The sequence below is a fragment of the Heloderma suspectum genome, chromosome 2 (assembly GCF_057233095.1).
Source record: "Heloderma suspectum isolate Gila_16-S chromosome 2, 16-S_ref, whole genome shotgun sequence".
In the NCBI taxonomy this organism is placed as follows: domain Eukaryota; kingdom Metazoa; phylum Chordata; class Lepidosauria; order Squamata; family Helodermatidae; genus Heloderma; species Heloderma suspectum.
Genome location: NC_139459.1, coordinates 1,471,572 through 1,495,175, shown reverse-complemented (window position 1 = coordinate 1,495,175; position 23,604 = coordinate 1,471,572). Strand labels below are relative to the sequence as shown.

At 49.4% G+C, this 23,604-nt stretch overlaps 1 protein-coding gene across 1 annotated transcript; it reads left to right on the top strand.

Annotated features, from left to right (window-relative positions):
• Window positions 1-15,688: 15,688 nt before the first annotated feature.
• LOC146351846 (uncharacterized) lies at window positions 15,689-19,178 on the top strand. Its single transcript, XM_084832665.1, has 3 exons — window positions 15,689-16,531; window positions 16,684-16,842; window positions 18,692-19,178. The coding sequence occupies exons 1-3, from the start codon at window positions 15,689-15,691 to the stop codon at window positions 18,704-18,706; spliced, it is 1,017 nt and encodes a 338-aa protein (XP_084688791.1). The 3' UTR covers window positions 18,707-19,178.
• The last annotated feature ends 4,426 nt before the right edge of the window (window positions 19,179-23,604 follow it).

The window sequence follows — 23,604 nt, the reverse complement described above, 5'->3', positions numbered from 1 at the left end:
TCCTGAGTGGACCCTGACAATGGGAATGCACCTCCCAAAGCCCCCATTCTTCTCTGCTCTCACCTGACAACTTACCAGCTTGGTGATGCCCCTTCCATTTCACTTCATTTCATTTCATTTCATTCCTTATATTTCCATACCACCCCATAGCTGAAGCTCTCTGGGCGGTTCACAAAAATTAAAAAACCATTAAAATACATTATATGAAGTATAAAACCATTCACGTAATGTCATAGAACAAATAGCACACACAACAACAACAACATATATCTAAACCAATTTAGAACAATCAGCCAGAGACAATCAAGAGACTCATTATACGCTGCCAAATACCTGAGAGAAGAGGGCAGGCACTGAAAAGATGACAATGGTGGTGGCTTGGCACCAGGCAGGCCTCATCAGGGAGATTATTCCATAAATGGGGAGCCACCACTGAGAAGGCCCTCTCCCTTGTTGCTGCCTGGAGGAGGATCCCAGATGAAGGTCTTAGATGCATAGTGTAGTGTACGGGTCGGTTATTGCTGGGAGAAACGTTCTGTCAGGTACTGTGGTCCCAAGCTATGTAGGGGAACTGGGGAACATTTTCTAGCAGTCCTGGCTTATAGACATAGTGTGCCAGGCAACAAATGGGAGTGCAGGGAGAGGACTGAGTATCAGGGCTGGGAAAGACTCTGCTGTGCTAGAGACCTTAGGGAGCCCATGTTAGTCAGGGTGGACAACACAGGGCTGCCAGAGAAGTGGTCGGACTCAGAGTCTCACATTGGAGCCCTCTCCCACCATGACCCTGTCTGTACACCACACTCATCCTCTGAGGCCCTTCTCAAAGTTCCCCTTCGGGGGATGGTAACAAGAGAGAGGACCTTTTTGGTGGTGTCCCCCCCCCGCCCCGATTATGGAATGTTCCCCCCAGTGAGGTCTGCCTGCCACCAGCACTGTCATCTTTTCAGCGATACTCCCAGGCATTTGACAGGATGTGATACATTTTTAACGGGTCTTGAGATTATTTTTATTGTTGATCATTTCAAATTGTTTTATATTTTTGTATGTAAATGGTTTTATATTATGCTACTATATTGTATTTTTGGGTTTTAGTCTTTGTAAACCGAGAGAGCTTTGTAAACCGGACAGCTTTGGCTATTGGGCAGTATAGAAATGTAATAAAAGAAGTGAAATGAAATATCATGAGACGGCTGCAGGGCCACAGACTCTGGTGGTGGCTGGTGGGAGGAACCGGTGTAAGGGAAAAACGGGAGGCTACATTGCAGGGTCCCTGGCATTGGGTACCTAGGCACACCTACTTTAAACAGCCTGAGTTTGGCCCTGATGTGGTAGGCGTAGTTCCTTTGGGGACTGAGACCAGAGTGTTCACATTCACCCAGATTTACTTAAATTCTATAAATGAGGATTAAAACAATGACGTAAGCTAAATGCATTTATTAAAGAAAAGTAAAGGAAAGTTTAACAAGTACACAAACCTTCAACCAAGCAAAGCCACACTCACAAAGTGCTGCTTTACCCAAAATGGTACAGGGACTCTCTCCCACTCCGAACCCTGGCTTCAACCATGGCCTACAACATAGACCACAGTGTAGCCAGCTCGGCCCAGAGTAAAGGAGGAAGACCCAGATCTCTTCTGCGTACCCCATTATATACCCTCTCAAAGTTGGTGTCCTCCCCTCTAATACATATTCCAAAATCTTTACAACTATTGGTCCATGTCATCCTATACATCCCATCTCATGACATGTCCCAAATATTCCCTCCTATCTCTTGTTTACTGTAAAACAGGTCTAAGTTCTCCTTTTATGTGGTCAACAGCTCCTTTTTTCTTCCCTTTATTTTCAGACAGCGGAACCCTAAACCACAACGTGTTCTTATCTACGACCCCTTACTTTTTAGCTGGTTTCCTTATAAGGAAGACACAGTTCATAAGGTTGGAAGGTTACCAAAACATCTCTTATCAGCATCAGCATCTAGGATGATGAAGCAATCCATCTGGAAGCACCTTGAAAACAATGCCGTAATTACTCGAAGCCAACATGGATTTGTCAAGAACAAGTCCTGCCAGACGAATCTGATCTCATTTTTGGATCAAGTCACTTCCCTTGTGGACCGTGGGAATGCTGTAGACATCATATACCTCGACTTCAGCAAAGCTTTCGACAAAGTGCCCCATGATATCCTGATGAGCAAACGAGCTCAAAGGGGGCTAGAGGAAACAACAATCCGGTGATCCACAGTTGGCTACAGAATCGGACTCAAAGAGTGCTTATCAATGGGACCTTCTCAAGCTGGGGAGAGGTAACGAGTGGGGTACCGCAGGGCTCAGTCCTGGGCCCAGTGCTCTTCAACATTTGTATTCATGACTTGGAGGAGGAGGTACAGGGAATGCTGATCACATTTGCAGGTGACACCAAATTGGGTGGGATAGCTAATACCCTGGAAGACAGAAACAAAATTCAAAGTGATCTGGATAGACTGGAGCGCTGGGCAGAAAACAACAGAATGACATTGAATAGGGACAAATGCCAAGTTCTGCACCTAGGAAAAAGAAACAAAATGCACAGTTACAAGATGGGGGATACGTGGCTCAACCACACTACAAGCGAGAAGGATCTTGGCATTGTGGTCGATCCCAAGCTGAATATGAGCCAACAATGTGATGTGGCTGCAAAAAAGGCAAATGCTCTTTTGGGCTGCATTCATAGAAGCATAGCTTCCAAATCCCGGGAAGTACTAGTTCCCCTCTACTCAGCACTGGTTAGGCCTCATCTGGAGTACTGTATCCAGTTCTGGGCACCACACTTGAAGAAGGATGCGGACAAACTGGAGAGGGTTCAGAGGAGGGCAACAAAGATGATCAGGGGACTGGAAACAAAGCCCTGTGAAGAGACACTGAAAGAACTGGGCATGTTTAGCCTTGAGAAGAGAAGACTGAGGGGAGATAGGATAGCACTCTTCAAGTACTTGAAAAGTTGTCACAGAGAGGAAGGCCAGGATCTCTTCTCAATCATCCCAGAGTGCAGGACACGGAAGAATGGGCTCAAGTGACGGGAAGCCAGATTCCGGCTGAACATCAGGAAAAACCTCCTGACTGTTAGAGCAATACGACAATGGAACCAATTACCTGGGGAGGTGGTGGGCTCTCCCACACTGGATGCGTTCAGGACGAGGCTGGACAGCCACCTGTCAGGGATGCTCTGACTTGGATCCCTGCATTGAGCAGGGGGTTGGACTCGATGGCCTTGTAGGCCCCTTCCAACCCTACTATTCTATGATTCATGCCTTTAATACAGTGGATCTTACTCCCCTACTTGCCCTGTTGCCCGTTAGCTTTAACCCCCTCCCCATATTGTACTCAATTGTAAATTGCAAAGCCCAAGAAACTCCTTACACCGGAAAGCTCTCCGTGCCCCACTCAGCCCAAATGAAATTGACTGGTAGGTAGCAAGAGAACCTTCTCTCCTCCACTCACTCTTCATATAAAGAAGCCATCAACCCAAGCCCAAACCGTCCTTTTCAGACTGTACTCCATGAAGTCCAATCCAGTATTCAGTTGATTGCCAACGACTCTGGGGTCAAAAAGAAAGTGTTAAATGGGATAAATATCTGACCAGGATATTTTAAACACAGATCACCTCCTGCAGCACCCAGGCTACCTCTGCCACGAAGAGGAGGGGGCTGGCAGCTCAACCTGCTCAAGATGGGATCCCGTTACTAAAGAGAACAATTTGAGTTTAGGCATTTAGGGCTTGACATAGGAAACTACAAGAGGGGAGTTCTGTGGAATCACAGGCCATTTCTGCAGAAGGGAAGAACTGGTGGCTTGAGGGAGGTGTCCTCCGCTGCTGGGTGCAGGAGGGTTGCTGAGCTTTGGGTCTGTGCCGATCCTGCCTGGGTGGGCTGGCCCGTCCGCCCTCCTCTAAGTGCTGCGTCCCTGCTGCCATTCCTTCCTTCTCAACTTTTAGCTGTCAATACTGGGGCTGAACCAAACTAGGGCGCCCCCAACCTGGGCCACCCACGCCAGCTGCCCTGTGGGTAGGATCCACAGGGAGCAAGGCACGCAGGGGAAGATAACCCCAGGCACCTGCTCCTGTCCCAGCCAGACCACCCTGCCTCTGCAGGACCACCCACCACCAACTGCCCTGGGGAAGGATCCTGAAGAGTTGCTGTTTTCTAAAATGATGTGTTATTTTATTGATGGATTTTCAAGCTACTTCTAAGCTGCCTTGGAAGGATCTGTATCCTGAAAAGCGGGATATAAATAACTGCAAGAAATGTCGATAAAATAAACATGTAGCATGCATATACCCGTAGCCTGCCTCCTTTTAAAGAGATTGTAGCAGGGTAAGCCTTGAGGGCAAACAGTAGGAGAGATGGGCTTACAGTTAGAGCAGCCCAGGGTGTCTCTCCATTATGCAAAATGACCTGCATCCTTTCCGGGGTTTTCTGCTTTTGCTGTCTTTGTGGGATTAGGCTGGGCTTCTTTACACAGCAGGTACCTGGTTTGCATAGAGGAAGTGCCTCCCCCCCACCCTGGCATGTGTGCAAAGGAGTGGCGGGTGGGGGGGAGTCTTGCTTTGGTGGCTTAACTTGTGCTGTTCTGTTTCCCCACAGCCCTCGGCACACTTACTTGGGAGTAAGCCCCACTGAACTCAGTGGGGTCCTCTGAATCAAAAGAGTATGTTGATTCTGAGCTTGGCGGGGTGGGGATCAGATCTCTGTCCCTTCATTGCAGGGAGGCATTTTACTCTCTTGTCCCTCCAAGCAGCGATCGAGAGACACGTGGTTTGACTTAGAGCGGTGCACAAATGGCCTCTCACACTTGTCCAGCCTATTTGTGGGCAGATAAACTGGGGGGACAATTTCACTGAATTTCTCGCAGGGGAGGAGAAATTCTGCAACAGTTTCTCACAGATAGGGCTCACTATTGGCAGGGGCTGTAGCGCAGCTTCTTCCTTTTTTCCTAAGGATTCTTGGTTTATTGTGCTGCTTCTGTACGTGTTTTCTCTCTCTATTACACATCTTCCCATTGCTCTGCAGCCTCCCAGGCCACCTGCACTTCCTGAACTGAAAAAGCCCCATGGGAGGAATTGCCTCACGATGGCTTTAACTGAAGTGTGGGACTCCAAGGAGGCTGCCGGCTGCCACAGAGATTATTGTACAATGAAAGACAGGACAATCACACACGCTCCATGGCCACCTCATAAGTAAAGTAAGCATTTCTCTGAAATGTCTTCTCCTTTGCATTTCTTTTCGAAAGCAATTTCTTTTCTACCAAATTGAATGAGAATGGTAAAAAAAAATGTAGGAGAAATTTTCGGCACAGCACTAGTTTGAATTGAGGAAAGTCCTTCCTCAGCAAGTTCATGGCACTAAGCCGGTATTACACACTGCCATTAACTTTTACTACTAGTTTATCTCTCTTCTTTTTGGAAGCGCAATAAAGGGGAAAATGTGCGCGAGGCATCCTGGAGGTTCACAATGTCATGTAAGGGACCTGCAAAATTCCATGAGTGACCAATCATGAGTGTGCAATAAATCACTTGTGTGGAGACACCCTCACCCATGGAAAACAGAGACTGTAGAGTTTCCTTCCTTGTGAGTTTTCCAAAGTAGGTTCAGTGGGAATGTGTCTACAATGGTTTAGCTGTAAGATGGCCTGTCCTGAGACAGATGCAGACCTAGAGCATTTCTACATGAGGCTTTTATTGCACACTCATGATTCACAGAAGTTTGCAGGTCCTTTACACAATGTTGTAAACTTCTAGGGTGTCTCCCATGCTTTCTGACCTTTATCCCAGTTTGGAAAAGATCAAGGATAATGTGGTAGTAAATGTTAATCTGCTTTAATTGCCATGTGAAATTGTGCAGTTCTGCTATAGCACAGCACCATCTACTTGCTGTATAATGAAACATGTAGAACTTGCAGACAAAGGAAGTCCCAGAAAAAAAGCCCATGTCAGCTTGTGTAAGGAGCCAATCTTAATCCTGCAAAGAATCTGGAAGCAGAAAGCCCAGTAAACTGCAGGATAAAAAGCCTGGTGTGGAGAAGCCCCAAGAGTGACCCGCTGCATTCCTCCCAGTTCTTCTGTGTCAACCATACGTTGTTTTTGTCTTCTGTTTTGCTTCGAGTGCTGCCAGAACTAGAGAAAATGCTGCCTTTGGGTGCCTCCTTCTGGCTAATGAGCTTGACAAGGGTCCCCCACAGCCCAGCCCTTTCTTGTGAGAGCTATTTGCCTCCTGCTGTTTTTACCTGAGCCTCTTTTGCTGTCACAGCGTCCCATAGTTCCCTTGCATCCCAGGGCTCTTTCAAAACCAGGAGCTGAGACGATTTGCCTTCGCAGTCTGCCTTGCTGCATTCCCAAGTCTTTATACGTGCTGAAATCCACAGGCATTTCCACCTGAAGAGCTTCCATCCAGGGGGACAGCAGCCTGGGGAAGGAGACAGAAGAGAGAGTTCTTTGCTCTGGAGCTGCTCCTTCTCCTGATGCTGGCGTGTGCCCTCAGCCTGGCCCTGGGGTCTAGATTTATTCCCAGTCACGTTGTTGAATGTCTGCGAGAGAGAGGCCACCGGCAAGACGCTTCAGAAGAGGATCTGTGTTAGCTGTATAGAATCATAGAATAGTAGGGTTGGAAGGAGCCTACAAGGCCATCGAGTCCAACCCCCTGCTCAAAGCAGGAATCCAAGACAGAGCATCCCTGACAGATGGCTGTCCAGCCTCGTCTTGAAGGCCTCCAGTGTGGGAGAGCCCACCACCTCCCCAGGTCATTGGTTCCATTGTTGTATTGCTCTTACAGTCAGGAGGTTTTCCTGATGTTCAGCCGGAAACTGGCTTCCTGTAACTTGAGGCCATGATTCCGTGTCCTGCCCTCTGGGATGATCGAGAAGAGATCCTGGCCTTCCTCTCTGGGACAACCTTTCAAGTACTTGAAGAGTGCTCTCATATCTCCCCTCAGTCTTCTCTTCTCAAGGCTAAACATGCCCAGTTCTTTCAGTCTCTCTTCATAGGGCTTTGTTTCCAGTCCCCTGATCATCTTTGTTGCCGTCCTCTGAACCCTCTCCAGTTTGTCTGCATCCTCCTTCAAGTGTGGTGCCCAGAACTGGACACAGTACTCCAGATGAGGCCTAACCAGTGCTGAGTAGAGGGGAACTAGTACTTCCCGGGATTTGGAAGTGATGCTTCTATGAATGCAGCCCAAAATAGCATTTGCCTTTTTTGCAGCTACATCACATTGTTGGCTCATATGTACATGTTATGGATGCACAAATAGGCCAGTCTTGGTTTCTCTCAGTTTCTCATTTTTCCAATTTTAGTTTGGTTTGTCCTAAAATTTGAGATCCCCCCCCCCCAAGTTTGCATGAAAATTCATATGCACGTTTGGGCAGATTTCTCCTAATACATGGATTTTTAATGCAATTTAATGCAATTTTTCCTGATTTTTCACATTTTTCCCAAGCACGTTTCCTAATATAATGCATTTTAATGTTATTTTCATGTTATATGCATTTTTGTGTGCACATTCCTGTAATATGTTTAATTAGGGGTGCAATCCTATGGCCACTAGACAGCAGCTAGATGACCATAGGATTGCTCAGTTTTTGAGAATCAACGTTGGAGCCCGTGCTCTGAGGTCAGTTGCTGGAAACCCACCTCCCTGCTCCCTCCCCTGCTGCCTTGTAGGTGGCGCAGATTGTCCCTGGGCTCCGCGCTTGGAAGAGCAGGGCGGGGTGGGGCAAAAGGGGGCATTCCCGGGGCAGGGAGTGCAGAAGTGCCAGTATGATGCTTCCTGTGCATCGCCCGGCCTTCCCCCACCCCGCTCCGAAGTCCTGCAGCTAGAGAGCCGAAGTAGGTAGCCGTGAATGCAGGGTGGGTGGAGCACAGAGGGGAAAATCCAGTATTGCTTGGGAGACACATTCTGCAAAACATGGCCCCTCCAGGACATTCCTAAGTTGCATGGCAGATCACTTCCTCCTAGAGAAAGGAGAGGAAGGAACTAGAGGATCGGCTATCCTTGACTTGATCCTAACCAACAGAGATGACTGAGTGGATAAAGTAGCAGTTACAGGAACTCTGGGGGAAAGCGACCATGTTGCACTTGAGTTCTTGGTTCTAAGGGAAGCAAAAGCCGAGTGTAGTCAGATGCATACCTTGGATTTTAGGAAAGCCAATTTTAATAAACTCAGAACAATGATCAGTAAGGTCCCATGGCAAGCGACGCTAACGAGAAAAGGAGTCCAAGATGGGTGGGAGCTTTTAAAAAAGGATATTCTCAAGGCACAATTACAAACAATTCCGACAAGAAGAAAAGGTGGAAGACAACAGAATAAGCCAATGTGGCTTCAAAAAAGCTTAGAGATGACCTGAAAACAAAAAAGGACACATATAGGAAGTGGAAAGAAGGCCAAGTAACAAAGGAAGAGTACAGGCAGGTAGCACAGAATTGCAGGGATGGTGTCAGGAAGGCTAAAGCTGAGAATGAGCTGAGGTCAGCGAGGGATGCTAAAAACAACAAAAAGGCTTTCTTCAGCTATGTGCATAGTAAAAGGCAGAGGAAAGAAATGGTGGTTCAGCTATTAAATAAGGATGGCAAAATGATAACAGATGACAAAGGCAGAGGTGCTCAATTCCTACTTTGGATTCCTACAGTCTTCCCCCAAAAGACAGTCTCTGACCCCCCTGGCAAAGGCGAAGTGCAGGCTGAAGGGGCAGGATTGCAGCTTGAGATCGATAGGCATATGGTCAAGGAACACCTAATTCCTTTGAATGAGTTCAGATATCCAGGGCCAGATGAACTGCATCCTAGAGTAATAAAGGAACTGGCAGAAGAACTCTCAGAACCGCTGTCTATTCTCTTTGAGAAATCATGGAGGACGGGGGAAGTGCTAGATGACTGGGGGAGGGCTAATGTTGTCCCTATCGTCAAAAAGGAGGAACCTGGGAACTACAGACCAGTCTGACATCAATCCCTGGGAAAATTCTGGAGGAGATGATAAAGCAATCCATCTGTAAGCACCTTCAAAACAATGCAGTGATTACTTGAAGCCAACATGGATTTGTCAAAAACAAATCCTGCCAGACGAATCTGATCTCATTTTTGGATCAGGTAACCTCCCTTGTGGACTGTGGGAATGCTGTGGACATAATATACCTCGACTTCAGCAAAGCTTTTGACAAAGTGCCCCATGAGGAGGTGCAGGGAATGCTGATCAAATCTGCAAATGACACAGAATTGGGCGGCATAGCTAATACTTTGGAAGACAGAAACAAAATTCAAAGTGATCTGGATAGACTGGAGCGCTGGGCAGAAAATAACAGAATGAACTTTAATACGGATAAATGCCAAGTTCTGCATCTAGGAAAAAGAAACCAAATGCACACTTACAAGATGGGGGATACGTGGCTCAACAACACTACAAGTGAGAAGGATCTTGGAATTGTTGTAGATCTCAAGCTGAATATGAGCCAGCAATGTGATGTGGCTGCAAAAAAGGCCAATGCTATTTTGGGCTGCATTAATAGGAGCACAGCTTCCAAATCCCAGGAAGTACTAGTTCCCCTCAACTCAGCAGTGGTTAGGCCTCATCTGGAGTACTGTGTCCAGTTCTGGGCACCACAGTTGAAGAAGGATGCAGACAGACTGGAGAGGGTTCAGAGGAGGGCAACGAAGATGATCAGGGGAATGGAAACAAAGCCCTGTGAGGAGAGACTGAAAGAACTGGGCATGTTTAGCCTTGAGAAGAAAAGACTGAGGGGAGATATGATAGCGCTCTTCAAGTCCTTGAAAGGTTGTCACAGAGAGGAAGGCCAGGATCTCTTCTCGATCATCTCAGAATGCAGGACACGGAACAATGGGCTCAAGTGACAGGAAGCCAGATTCCGGCTGAACATCAGGAAAAACGTCCTGACTGTTAGAGCAATACGACAATGGAACCCATTACCTGGGGAGGTGGTGGGCTCTCCCACACTGGAGGCGTTCAAGACAAGGCTGGACAGCCATCTGTCAGGGATGCTCTGCCTTGGATTCCTGCATTGAGCAGGGGGCTGGACTCGATGGTCTTGTAGGCCCCTTCCAACTCTACTATTCTGTGATTCTATGTTCCCCTCCACACTCCACCCACCCTGCATTGTATAGGCGGTCACCTCCAAGTTAGGAGGCGGCCATCTATCCCGATACAATTGTTCCCTAATAAATAAATAAATAATTTTTTTACATCATCCAATAGCTGAAGCTCTCTGGGCGTTTCATAACAATTAAAATGATAAAATGCATCATAAAATACAATTTAAAATTTAAAAGTTTAAAACCACAATTCAAAAATACAAACCACAATAAAACCTAGCAGCGATGTAGATTTAAAATACATTAACAGATTCAAAACAACAGAGCTAAAAGACTAAAATGCCCGGGAAGATAATAAGGTCTTCACCTGGCCCCAGAAAGAGTGAATTTTCATGGAATTGGCTTTGGTTTGTCAGGGACACACGAAGCAAGAAAAGCCACGTGTGTCTTACCTTTAAAATCCGATTTTCAGTGGTCACGCAGTGCTTGAAAGGAACATATTTCTGGGTGAGGTGGGGTGGGGTGGGGTGAGCAGAACTGAATGTCATCAAACTGGCAGGGGCAGGTCAACCAATGAGAGAGGCTTGTTTCCCACCCCTGTCCAGGCTCCCGCCTGCTACTACATTATTATGAATAGAGAGCAACTAATTTTCCCCATGTGTGCAGATTTTCCAGAAGAAGCCACAATCTCCAGTTCTTGAGTGCAGCTTCTGAAGGCTCCCTCTGAGAGCTTCCCCCATCCCAATTTCTCCCCATTCCAGCAATCTGCTGCAGAGTTATTGCTCCCACCCCATTTTCCCCCATGTACCTTGAGAAGCCAAAATCCCTGATTCTCGAGTGCAGCATCTGAAGACTCCCTTGAGAGCAGCCCAGCCCACCAATTTTGCCCCATTCCAGCACTCTGCTGTGGAGGTATTGCTTCCAACCCCCCCCTTCCCCCTTTCTCCTTCTTCCTGCTCACAATGAGAAACTCCCATAAGCCCAAATGATCATTACAGCAATAAAGCAGAGAAAGGACTTTATATAACAACAGAGAAATGACTTTACATCAGAGAAACTATAGAACATCAAAGAAACACAACATCGCAATAGCAATTCAAGAGAGCATTGGAGAAGTGAAAGTGCGTTTTAGGGTGAGTTACTAAAGTTAGCCTTTAACCTTTTCACAGCAGGGGAGTGAGATTTCTTTCTTACTTTTGAACCATAGAATCATAGAATGGTAGGGTTGGAAGGGGCCTACAAGACCATGGAGTCCAACCCCCTGCTCAATGCAGGAATCCAAGTCAGAGCATCCCCAACAGGTGGCTGTCCAGTCTCATCTTGAATTTTTTACTTTACTTTTAATTCACTTTTGAGTAAACATGCACAGAAGGGGTGGATATGTTAAAGATTAAAAGCAGGCTACCTAAGGTGAGTGAGTGTCCCCACTACTGTGGTAATGCGAGGAGCTGCACTCCTGGGGATTTTCTCAATGGGAAAAACTACTTCCATTGGGGAAACAAGAGGGAATGGGGTGTCCCACTCCCTTCACTGCCAGGTCACAGAGGCATGCCCAGGATTTCATGAGGGAGGGGGACGAGGGCCATGGCACACCGTGGTAAAACTACCAGGGAGCCGCTTTCAGTAAAAAAAGTCAGAGTAAAAAGAGTTTGAGAAAATGCGGCTTTTCAAGAGGGAAGCGGCTGGCTGGCAGTGGATTGGTGACAGCAGGTACATATGGGAGGAGACGATCCTTCAAGTAACCTGGCCCCAAGCCATTTAGGGCTTTGCATGTTAATACCAGCACTTTGAATCGGGCCCGGAAAGGGACAAGCAGCCAGTGCAGATGGAAAGGTACTGGCATAATATGAGCATGTTGGCCAGTACCCCGTTAACAGTCTCGCGGCCCTATTTTGGACCAGCTGGTTTCTAGACCATTTTCGAAGGCTGCCCCATGTGTAATCCAGACGAAAGATTATCAGAGCATGTAGCAAGGCTATCTCTGTCCAGATAAGGGTGTAGTTGGTATATCAACCTAAGCTGATAAAAGGTGCTCTGTGCCACCAGGTCCACCTGTGCCTCAAATGACTGTTCTGGGTCCAAGATGATCCCCCAAACTACGAACCTGATCCTTTAGGGGGAGTACAACCCCCTCCAGAACAGGTTGAACATCTGGGCAGACGAACCACCCACTAACAGTACCTCCGTCTTGTCTGGATTAAGTCTCAGTTTATTGGCCTTCATCCAGTCCATTACTGGGTCCAGGCATGATTCAGAACAGCCACTGCCTCACCTGGATTTGATGAAAAGCAGAGCTAGAGCTGGGTGTCATCTGCATATTGATGGCACCTCAACCCACACCTCCGAATAACCCCCTGCAGTGGTTTCATTTAGATATTGAACAGCATGGGAGATAGAATAGAGCCTTGTGGAACCCCATGGCATAGTTGCCAAGGCACAGAGCAATAATTCCCCAGCACCACCTTCTGGAATTGGCCATCCAAGAAGGAACGGAACCACTGCAGCGCAGTGCCTCCAACTCCCTGCCAAGACAACCTATCCAGAAGGAAACCATGGTCAAAAGCCACTGAGAGGTCCAAGAGAATCAGCGGGGCCCCGCTCCCCCTGTCCATTTGTTAACACATGTTTTGATTAGAGAACTCCACTGCCAGATTTGGAGAACTGCAAATTTTAAAGGATAACTGAGTTTCAGTTTGTGTTTTGGTTCGAAAGTGTAAACATGATAGTTTAATTGAAGAAGTCCTGGAAGTAATTTAGTTCTTGAACAATAGCACATTCAAGTTACAACAATAACATTTTTTTTAAATTTACTCTTTACTGCTGAAAGTCTTATGTAATGAGAATGAGTAAATGGAGAGTTGTTGTTATTAGCTTGTGTTATTCTGGCCCCTTTAGTACCTGGCTGTTGACTGTATATTTGTACACTGTTTTGTTTTGTTTTTTATAATAAACATTCAATAAAAAAGAAAGTGTGAAATTAGGTAAATTCACATTAAAATGTGAACTGAACAAATTTCTCCCACATCCCTAGTAGTTCACATCACATTATCCAGGTCTCAAGATCCAGGTCCAAACCGGCCACTGTGCATATATCGTGACGTGTGACCTGGCAGAGGCACGAACGGAGGGACAAGCGTGCTTTGGGGCGCGTGGTGGGTGGCGTGGCAGGTGGGTGCATCTGCCTCCTTGCATGGCTTGTGGTGGGGGCTGGGAACATGCAGTGGTGCCCCCTTTGCAAAGAGAAGCGGGTCTCAGGCCGAGGGGGGTGGGGTGGGGGAGCTTCCTCTTGCCTATTCCAGCATTCTCAAATAACCTGCATTTCTGATTCAGTTTAAAAAGTGGGTGTGGGGTGATGTTCAGAGGGAGGAGGGAGGGTTAACCCTTTCTGCCCTCACCATGGCCTCAAGGAAAATCACCTCGCCGCCAGATGCCATTCCCCCAGGAGCAGTCCTCCGTTGGGATCCCCTTCCGGGGCTAGTAAGAGGGTGTGTGTGGGGGGGATATTTGTCAGACCACAGCAGGGGTGGGAATGCTTTTTAAATATGTAAATATATAAAAATGACTTAAATTAGATTTAAGCAAAATAATATGAGGAAAAAATCTGAAATCTACATTTCACATCAAAAAAAAAATGAAAAACAGAAAAACAAAATCCAGCACTGATCACTTCTCCCAAAGCCAGTCATTCTTGATGCACCTTTTCTGCCAGTTTAACCCAATTTGACTATGGCACCAACGGAGCCTTCCCTCCCTGAGCTAGTAGCAGGCGTGTGGGGGGGGCACAGCAGGGGGCAGGAACAGATATATCCCCCCCCCCCCGCATTGTGGTCCTGACACAGTGTGTCCAGTGAGGTCCAGGGCCTCACACTCCTGCTATTTATATGCAAACACACACAGCGATCCATCCCTTGAACTTTTATTAGTACAAAAAAAAAACACAGTCTGAAAGGCAAGCAAGAAAAAGGTGAGCATTTACAGTGAGAGAATAAGAACATAGAAGGTAGATGAGAAATACTTAAGGATTAAGAGGGAAAAACTGGGGGTTGGCAGACAGACTTTGGTCTGAAAGGTCATACTGCTGAGACAGCAAATGGTGCCCAGAGCGGCCTTGTCTCTGGCTGCCTCCCCCATTCCCTGGCTCACGCTGCAGAAACAGCCATTCTGCTGGGCAACACGGACTGCTCCCCCTGCCCCCCGTTTCCCAGCAGAACCACTGCAGCCTTGGGGGGGCGGCGGCAGCAGCAGCAGGGACTGGGGGGGGCCGCACCATTGGCCGCTGTGGGCTGTCTGTGGCGATGTGGTCACAATCTGCATCTTCACAGGAGCTAATTAGCTCTTGCCACAGAACACGCAGTGCTGCATTCCTCCACTTTTGCAGAGCAAACGGGAACTGAAGCCACACGAGCTGGGGAGGGGGGAGTAGAAATGAACATCATCGGTTGCACAGGTGCAGGGCAGCCAGTGAGCGCACGTCTGCTCCCCCTCCCTTCCCCCCTCGCATGGTCAACGAAGTGCAACGGAGGACTTGCTTACGCGTCGACATTCACCGACAAACCCCACATACACACATTCATGAGGTGGGCAGGCGGGCAGGAGCTGCTGCCACCCGGAGGGAGTGCAAGTGGCGCTGAGAGCAGAGCGCGGAGGTGGCGAGGAGGGGGGGCGACTAGCGCATTGTCTCTATTAACTGCCCAACGCGCAGGCTCCCCCCCCCGCCCCCCACGGCACAGTGAAGTGCTTCTGAGTACACACGTTCAGCTTTATCCCTGCATAGGACACAACAGACAACTATGATTCTGTTCACAGATGCATGTAGGAAATGGGACATTACATTCCACATGTAATGTTTCCACAGGAATGTGCTTTAAAAAGGTTGTCTGTGAGCTTCAACGGCGACGTTTTGTGGTTAATGCAATGCAGCAGTCTCAGTCCCATGAGCTCCAAATGTTCAGAAATGAAAGCTCTGGTGCCCATCACAGATTCAGCTCAAAGAGATCACATGAATCTGTCCCCAAAGAATCTTTTATGAAAAGATTTTTTGTCAGTGGAGCAGCTGAATATAACTTGCTAACAAGACGGTTAGTATTGTCATTACAAAACTCTTCCACAGTAAATCCAGTTTCCCCACATCCAGTGGAAATTATGCAAAATTGGGACTCCAAGGAGATTATGCAAAATTGACCAAGCTACGGGATTACTGTTTCAATTATCACTATATGCCTTTCATGGTTCCCTTCAGTATGCTGGCACGAGATATGATGAAGGAGCTTAGGAAAGGCTAATGGGTAATGTTGGGGCACTAGGGGAGTGTGCAAGGGGGCTGTTTAAATGAGAAGGGATCTGTCCATGAGGGCTGAGTTGAGAGGGTGAAGCTTCCATAGAGGATCATATTTTGAAAACCTAAAATGTTTGTGTTTGAGTGAGTGGGTGGGTGAAAAAGTTTTTAACACCCCTGCATTTTTCCCTCAGACATCCAATGGAAATACCCCTGCCTTCCTCTCAGCTGTGCTGTTTCTGGATCCCAGTTGAAGGCTGTGTAATCTTAGATGGGGGCGTGGCTGTGACTGTCACGAAGGGACCCTGCGCTTCTGGATTTGCCACGACACCACTGGAGGGATCTGCCATGCATGTCACTCATGCCCATTCTGCCACCCCAGTGGTGGAAACTAATGTGGGACAGCTTGCCCAGCCTGGGCAGACTCTTGAGAGCGCGCAATGGACATACCGATCTGCCGGCAAGACCTGGCCTGGCAAGGCTGCCTCCGACTCCTGCCTGGCCCGCTGCTCGAGGGCCAGAGCGTCCCTTGCTCACCTCAGCGCCTCTTCCAGCTGCTGCAGCTGCTGGCCCGTCTCCCGTGACACGAGAGCCAGGCTGCTGTTTGCTCGCCTCAGCGCTTCATCCTGTCTCCGCAGCTGCTGCAGGGTCCCATTCCCGGCTGCCCAGCTCTCCCGCAGGGCCAGCCTGGTGGAGCTGAGGTCCGCCTCGGCCTGGTGCAGCTGGAGCCAGGCCTGTGCCAGGCTCCCCGCCTGGGAGTCGATCCTCTGGGCCAGGACGCTGCTCTCCGCCGTGTGGTCTCGGGAGGCCTGCCGGAGCTGCTGCCAGGCCTGCCAGGCTGCAGAGGACATGTGTGTGTGGGGTGTGTGTGTGTGTGGATCAAGGCTTCCACCCTGCTGGGACTCAGGGCTGCAGGAGCAGGGCCTCAGGCCCACGAACAGGCCTTCTGCTGAGCCAGCCATGGCCCCCTCTGGCTCCGGACTGCCTACCCTGATTGGCAGCTGCTCCCCAGGGCATCAGACCAGGAGCATCGCTGCCGGGGGCACCACAAATGGAACCCGGGAGCTCCTGGGAGCAGCGCAGGGGCGAGGCACCATGGAGCTCCGCCCCTCCACTCTCTGGGACATCGCACAGCCACTACGGCCTGCGTGGGCCTGGACACCCAGGCCTCCCATTGCTCGCTCCGTCCAGGTGAGCACAGCGTTAAACAGCTCCTCAGAATTATCTTGCGTGACCATGCTGCGACCCACCCTGAAGCCATGGGACAGAGCTGGCACACAAGGCAAGCATGCCACATCCAAGGGGCAATTGCACCCTCCCCGCATGTATCCCTTTCTCCCCAGGGCGCACATGGGATTCCTGGATTTGGGAAGGAGGCGTCTGCTACTCGCATTGGACCCCGAGTCCTGTGGTGGCGGCTAGAAGAACGAGGCAGGTGCCCAGCATGGCCAGGGCTGCATATCTGGTCCCCTGGTGCGACCCTGGAAGAGAAGCCCACTGAGGTGAGTTGGGGAACCTGACAGGAACCTAGGAAGCTGCCTTATACTGAACCAGACTTTGGTCCATCTGGCTCGGTATTGTTGACACAGACTGGCAGCAGCTGTCCACGGTTCCAGGCAGGAGTCCTTCTTGGCCCTACCTGGAGAGATGGGGATTGAGCCTGGGACCCTCTGCATGCAAAGCAAGCGCTCTGCTCCTGAGCCACAGTCCTTCCGTGAGGTGGTTGCAAATCCCTCTCCCCCCGAAAGGAAAGCCCGAAAGGCTGGAGATGGGAAACGGCTGCTCCAAGATTGAGTGATGGAAGAGCACAACAACGCCAGAAGTGCCTTGAAGCTGGATCAGACCCAAGGGGGCCTTTCTCGTCCCACCTTCTGTTCCCACAGTGGCCAGCCAGACACCCTCTGGGAAGCCCGCAAGCAGATGTGCCTGTGAGCGAGGGCTGTTCTTAAGGATGGTTGATCCAGAACTGGGCATCTCAACCCAGCGGAGAACGCCGGGGCCCTTTACACGCTCCAGGGGCTTATGTCCATGGGCAGGGAGCCCTGGAGCAGCATGTGCAGGGCTTGCACTGGGCAGGGACGGGGCAGGAGGCAGCCTCAGGATGGAGCGAGGGGCATCCCACGACCTGAGCAATGGAAGGGGAGAAGGGTGCTGAGAGGTTTCCGCCCTCAAGGGCAGCCTGGAAATAATTCCAGGTGGATGGATGGATGGATGGCAGCAGAACTTTGGAGAGAGGGGAGAGGGCTGAGGCATGAAAGCAGAAAGCCAGAGAGTGCAACCACAACGGTGAGGGATGCTCTGATTATGGACTGGAATTTTAGCCGAGGAGACTGAGGGTGCTTCGAAATGAGGCTTTTATTGTGAAATTCCCTTGCCTCGTCCATGCAGTTTTACAAGGGTCCGGACAATGTTGAGGTATATCTGGTTGGGGGCACCTTTACCTTTTCATATCACAAGGGGGCAGAAATCCACATCAGTACCAGGGCTTTCTCCATCTGGTTTCATCACGGGATTAGATTGGGCTCCTTCATGCAGATGTTTCCATCTCGTTACATGCCGTTCCTCACCTTGTCATGGGGTGGCTACTTTTCCATGAAAAGCCATGACATGCACTGGGGCATCGCGAAATTTCCTCCCTTCATGCTGCCCCTTTCCCTCCCCTAGCAATTATTGGTGGTTTGGTTGTGATGGACATGCTGTGCGGTTGGACAGCAACCTCCACCAAACTGCCGAACCCCGCCCCGCAGGCATCAGCTTCCCAGGAAACTGCTGGCCTCCTGGCCATTCTGGGTTGTGGAGTAAGCAGCCAAAGTCGGGAGCAGAAGTCAGTGCATCGCATTTTCTCATTGCTTGCATGGCAGCAAGCCATGCAGGTCAGTATCCCGACACGCCCGCCACCCCGACATCACTGCCATCGTCGTCATGACCTCGCTCCCAACAACCCCAAACAAAGCGGGCTTTTCACGCTACGGGACAAGTACATGGGCAGACCACGGTGCTCCTGTTGGGCAGGCTGAAAAAATACTGCATGTTTTCCATTTGGGGATAACATGGGATAGGCAGGGAGAAATTGCGGGAAAATCACCTGAGGATTACGATGTTGTGTAATGGATGTGCGATTTGCAAACATGCATGTGCGATAAATTGCAGGTGTAGAGGTGCCCGTTGTCTTCCACTTGGAACTCTCCAATGCTTTCCCACTGCTTCTTCCATGTTTTCACTCACCGCAGGAAAACCCATTGAGAAAAAAAGACGGAATTGCTGTACAAGGCCTTTTGATGGGTAGCACAGGCAGCCCTCCATCTGGAAGTACCCAGAGAAAAAGGACTTGATTTTTTTGAACATGTACAGGGAGAAGCACTGTAGCTTGAAGACCAGATGTTGGAAGCAAAGGAGAAGAAGGGATTGAAGGTGAAGCCGGGGCTTCTTGCTGCAGGGTGGAAGCTGACACTGCCAGTGGATGTGGACGTGACTGAGGAGGGGAAATTCGAGGGGGGGGGGGTGGCATGAGCAGCTCAGCTTGGGGTGTGGTGAGCTGGAGACTGTGACAGGACAGACAGCCCGATGTTAATACTGGCTTCCCGTTTAGGAGTGTCCTAAGCATTCACTGCTTTGCTGAATGTGTGCCATGTAAATGTGGAGAATTACGGTGTGACTTATTTTTAATCATTTCATCGTACAAAACTACTTTGACAGATGGTTGTTTAACAATTGTTTGCTGCCATGGGCCCGGAATTAGAAATTGAAATCTGCGTAAGATTTCTCCAGAAATGGAAATGTGCTTCTTCTATTCCTTAAAAAAAAATTAAAAATTCAGACAGATGTCTGATAAAATCTCTTCTGGTTGATGCAAATTCTTACTGAAACGGGGAAATATGGGCTTTCACAGTGCTCTGGTTGCAAGGCCTGCTGATTCTGTGATGCAAAGCCCCCTCTTTAGACCCAGAAAGTGGGCAGCCCCAGTCACCCCTTACCACCACGCCCCATGGAGAGGGAAGAGCAGGAGATGCCACTGCATGCCCACAAGCAACAAGGGGAAGCACAGAGGGATCCTGGTGGGTCCCAAGATGGCTGCAACCCCTCAGCCCGCCCCCCGGAGGAACATCCTGATGCGCCGTCTCTAAAAATAGCCGGGGGGAGAAAGGGTCCTCTTCGTTTAAAAGTTACTGGAGCAGACTGTATGATTGGCAGCAGCGGAAATACTTTAAGCTGTTGGGCCAATGGTTTCCCTGCGCAGAATGAGGTGAATGTGGGTTGCAGTCAGAAGAACCTGAGGCGGCCTCAGCGGGACTGAGCTCTCAGAAGAGGTGGGCACATGGAATGGGGTCGGGGAGGTTGAGCAACAGATCTTGAGGGCAACCCCGGCAGCTCCAGGGCTTTCGCCTCCCCTCCTCCGCTCCCTGGCAGGATCTCCCTGGCTGGGAGGGTCACAGACATTCACCCGGCGTGTCCTCCGATCTCCTGGGTGCCCCCTCCTCCTGAGGCCTGGGCCCCTGGATGTTCTCGTAGTCGAGTTCCCCCTCGTTTGGCTCTGGAAGACAAGATGCCGTGAGGCTGGAGTGGGCATGTGGAGAGGAGGCCTGCCGTGGGTCTGTACCACTGGCTCTATACCTTCCTGCTGCCTCTTCTCCGGAGGGGTCCTCACAAACCTCAGGTCAGCACAGATCACCCCTTGAGACATCCTGAGGTTGGGAGAAGCTGCTGTGCCCTTGAGCTCCGGGGGGGGGGGGGAGCATGCTTGGCTTGCTGGGACTGCTTCTGCTTTCGGCAGCGGAGAGGAACTTCCCTGAACATGTGGTGCTCATAAGCAGAAGTCTGCTGGGCGTGGGTGGGACCAGCGAAGCACAAACCGTGACCTGCTGCACCGCCCACCCTGTCAGTTGGGCCCGAGTGGCGAGAGCCCCCCTCCGCTCCCTGGGGCGCGTGCAGAAGCAGCTGCATTGTTCACCCCTGCAGAGCGAAGCACCAGCCTCGGCTCACACATGCGCATGGCCCAGTGGCCGAAAGGAGTCATGCTTGAGCTGCCACTTGATCCAGATAATGCAGATGTGCTGTGGGTCAGGGCTTCTGCCAGCCTGGGAGTGGGTGTGCAACAGCCTGCTGTGGACAGAGCTGCACTCCCTCGGAAGGAACAGGTGCACAACTTGAGGGTGCTCCTGGATCTAGCCCTTTCGTTCTCTGGCTATGCCAGAGCGCTTCTCACCGGTTCAGCCTGATTCATCAACTGCAGCCTTTCCTAGAGAGAGTGGAATGGCCTGGACCACTCATGTCCTCATTGCACCCATGCTTTCTATATGCGGCTGCCTCTAAAGACAGTTCAGACACTTGATCTGGTCCAAAGTGCACCGGGCAGAATGCCGACTGGGTCCCTGCGCTAAGTCCCTATAATTCCAGTCTTTTATTAGCTTCAGCTAGACTGCTTGCCTACCTGTTTCCAGGCTCAGCTTACCACGCTGCTGCTAAGCTTTGAAGCCCTGAACAGGCTGAAACCTGGATAGTTTAAGAACCGCTCCCTCCCATAGAAAGCTGCTAAAGGCTGGCCTCAGAGGTCCTGCCTTTTTGTTCCAATTTCCAGAGGGGTAGCCATATTAGTGTGTTGCAGCAAAAACAACAAAGAATCTCATGGCATCTTAAAGACCACCAAACGTATTGATCCATGAAAACTTATGCCATAATACATTTGTGGATCACCACAGAAGTGTATCATATGCATGGATTTAGTGGGAAGAAGGAGAGGCCCCATTGAGAAGAGTAACTTCTCGTTCCAACTGACTAGCTTGTTTCCCAAACTTGAACGGGTGTGTCTGAGAACCACTAGATCAAGAGAGAGTACAACAGCTTAAAGGACAGACCCCACTCAGTGATAGATTTACAAATTGTTGCCAAGTGTTTTGGGCTTCAAGAATTAATGTGGTCCCCGAAACCTCTCTCAAGCCAGACAACCCAAATATGTTATTAAAGTATATTTATTGCTCAAACAGTCAAAGAGAATAACAAGCTTTAGCTATGACGAGGCAGATTACAAACAGCCCTAAATACACACATACACATTTGACTTGGATTCCTCCACTGAACAGCGGGTTGGACTCGATGGACTTATAGGCCCGTCCCAACCCTACTACTCTATGATTCTATGAAGTTATAATCACTAAGAGTATAATGAAAATAGTAGCAAGCATATTGTTAACATAGTAAAACCTAGTTTCCTCTCAGGGGTTCTCTACACGAGCAATTTCTTGCACGCATGTGACTGGCCACACACAGAAGTTTGCAGGTCCATTACATGACGTTGTCGACATCCAAGGCCCCTCCCACGCCTTTTCAGGTTTAGCTTGCTATTACAAAAACCAGATCAGGTCATTTTAAAAAATGTGCAGAATTGGTAGCATGTAATTCCACCATAGCACTATATTTCAGCCACTAGATGTTGCTCCCTATACATAGGAAAAGCACCCAAATGGAAGGTTTCATAGAATGATAGAATAGTAGGGCTGGAAGGGGCCTACAAGGCCATCAAGTCCAACCCCCTGCTCAAGGCAGGAATCCAAGTCAGAGCATCCCCGACAGGTGGCTATCCAGCCTCATCTTCAACATCTACAGTGTGGGAGAGCCCACCACCTCCCTAGGGAATTGGTTCCATTGTTGTATTGCTCTAACAGTCAGGACGTTTTTCCTGATGTTCAGCTGGAATCCGGCTTCCTGTAACCTGAGCCCATGATTCCGTGTCCTGCCCTCTGGGATGATCGAGAAGAGATCCTGGCCTTCTTCTCTGTGACGACCTTTCAAGTACTTGAAGAGTGCTATCATATCTCCCCTCAGTCTTCTCTTCTCAAGGCTAAACATGCCCAGTTCTTTCAGTCTCTCCTCACAGGGCTTTGTTTCCAGGCCCCTGATCATCTTGGTTGCCCTCCTCTGAACCCTCTCCAGCTTGTCTGCATCCTTCTGAAAGTGTGGTGCCCAGAACTGGACACAGTACTCCAGATGAGGCCTAACCAGTGCAGAGTAGAGGGGAACTAGTACTTCCCGGGATTTGGAAGCTATGCTTCTATGAATGCAGCCCAAAAGAGCATTGGCCTTTTGTGCAGCCACATCACATTGTTGGCTCATATTCAGCTTGTGATCGACAACAATTCCAAGATCCTTCTCACTTGTAGTGTTGTTGAGCCACGTATTCCCCATCTTGTAACTGTGCATTTGGTTTCTTTTTCCTAGGTGCAGAACTGGGCATTTCTCCCTAATAAACATCATTCTGTTGTTTTCTGCCCAGTGCTCCAGTCTATCCAGATCACTTTGAATTTTGTTTCTGTCTTCCAAAGAATTAGCTATCCCTCCCAACTTCGTGTCATCTGCAAATTTGATCAGCATTCCCTGCACCTCCTCCTCCAAGTCATTGATACAGATGTGGAAGAGCACTGGGCCCAGGACTGAGCCCTGCGCTACCCCACTCGTTACCTCTCCCCAGTTGGAGAAGGTCCCATTGATAAGCACCCTTTGAGTCCGATTCTGTAGCCAACTGTGGATCCACCGGATCGTTGTTTCCTCTAGCCCACTTTGAGCTCGTTTGCTCATCAGGATATCATGGGGCACTTTGTCGAAAGCTTTGCTGAAGTCGAGGTATATGATGTCTACAGCATTCCCACGGTCCACAAGGGAGGTGACTTGATCCAAAAATGAGATCAGATTCATCTGGCAGGACTTGTTCTTGACAAATCCATCTTGGCTTCGAGTAATCACGGCATTGTTGTCAAGGTGCTTCCAGATGGATTGCTTTATGATCTGCTCCAGAATTCTCCCTGGGATTGCTGTCAGACTGACTGGTCTGTAGTTCCCAGGTTCCTCCTTTTTGCCCTTTTGGAAGATAGGGACAACATGAGCCCTCCTCCAGTCATCTGGCACTTCCCCCGTCCTCCATGATTTCTCAAAGAGAATAGACAGCGGTTCTGAGAGTTCTTCCGCCAGTTCCTTTATGACTCTAGGATGCAGTTCATCTGGCCCTGGAGATTTGAACTCATTCAAAGTAATTAGGTGTTCCTTGACCATGTGCCTATTGATCTCAAGCTGCAATCCTGCCCCTTCAGCCTGTACTTCGCCTTTGCCAGGGGGGTCATAGATCCTCTTTTGGGAGAAGACTGAGCCAAAGTAGGAATTGAGCACCTCTGCCTTTTCTTTGTCGTCTGTTATCATTTTGCCATCCTTATTTAATAGCTGAACCACCATTTCTTTCCTCTGCCTTTCACTATGCACGTAGCTGAAGAAAGCCTTTT

Bases quoted from the DNA above. Each gene is read 5' to 3' on its own strand.
- LOC146351846 (XM_084832665.1), top strand. From the start codon at position 15,689: ATGCATGTCACTCATGCCCATTCTGCCACCCCAGTGGTGGAAACTAAT. The intron at 16,532-16,683 runs GTGAGCACAGCG...CTTTCTCCCCAG, and splicing joins CCATTGCTCGCTCCGTCCAG to GGCGCACATGGGATTCCTGG.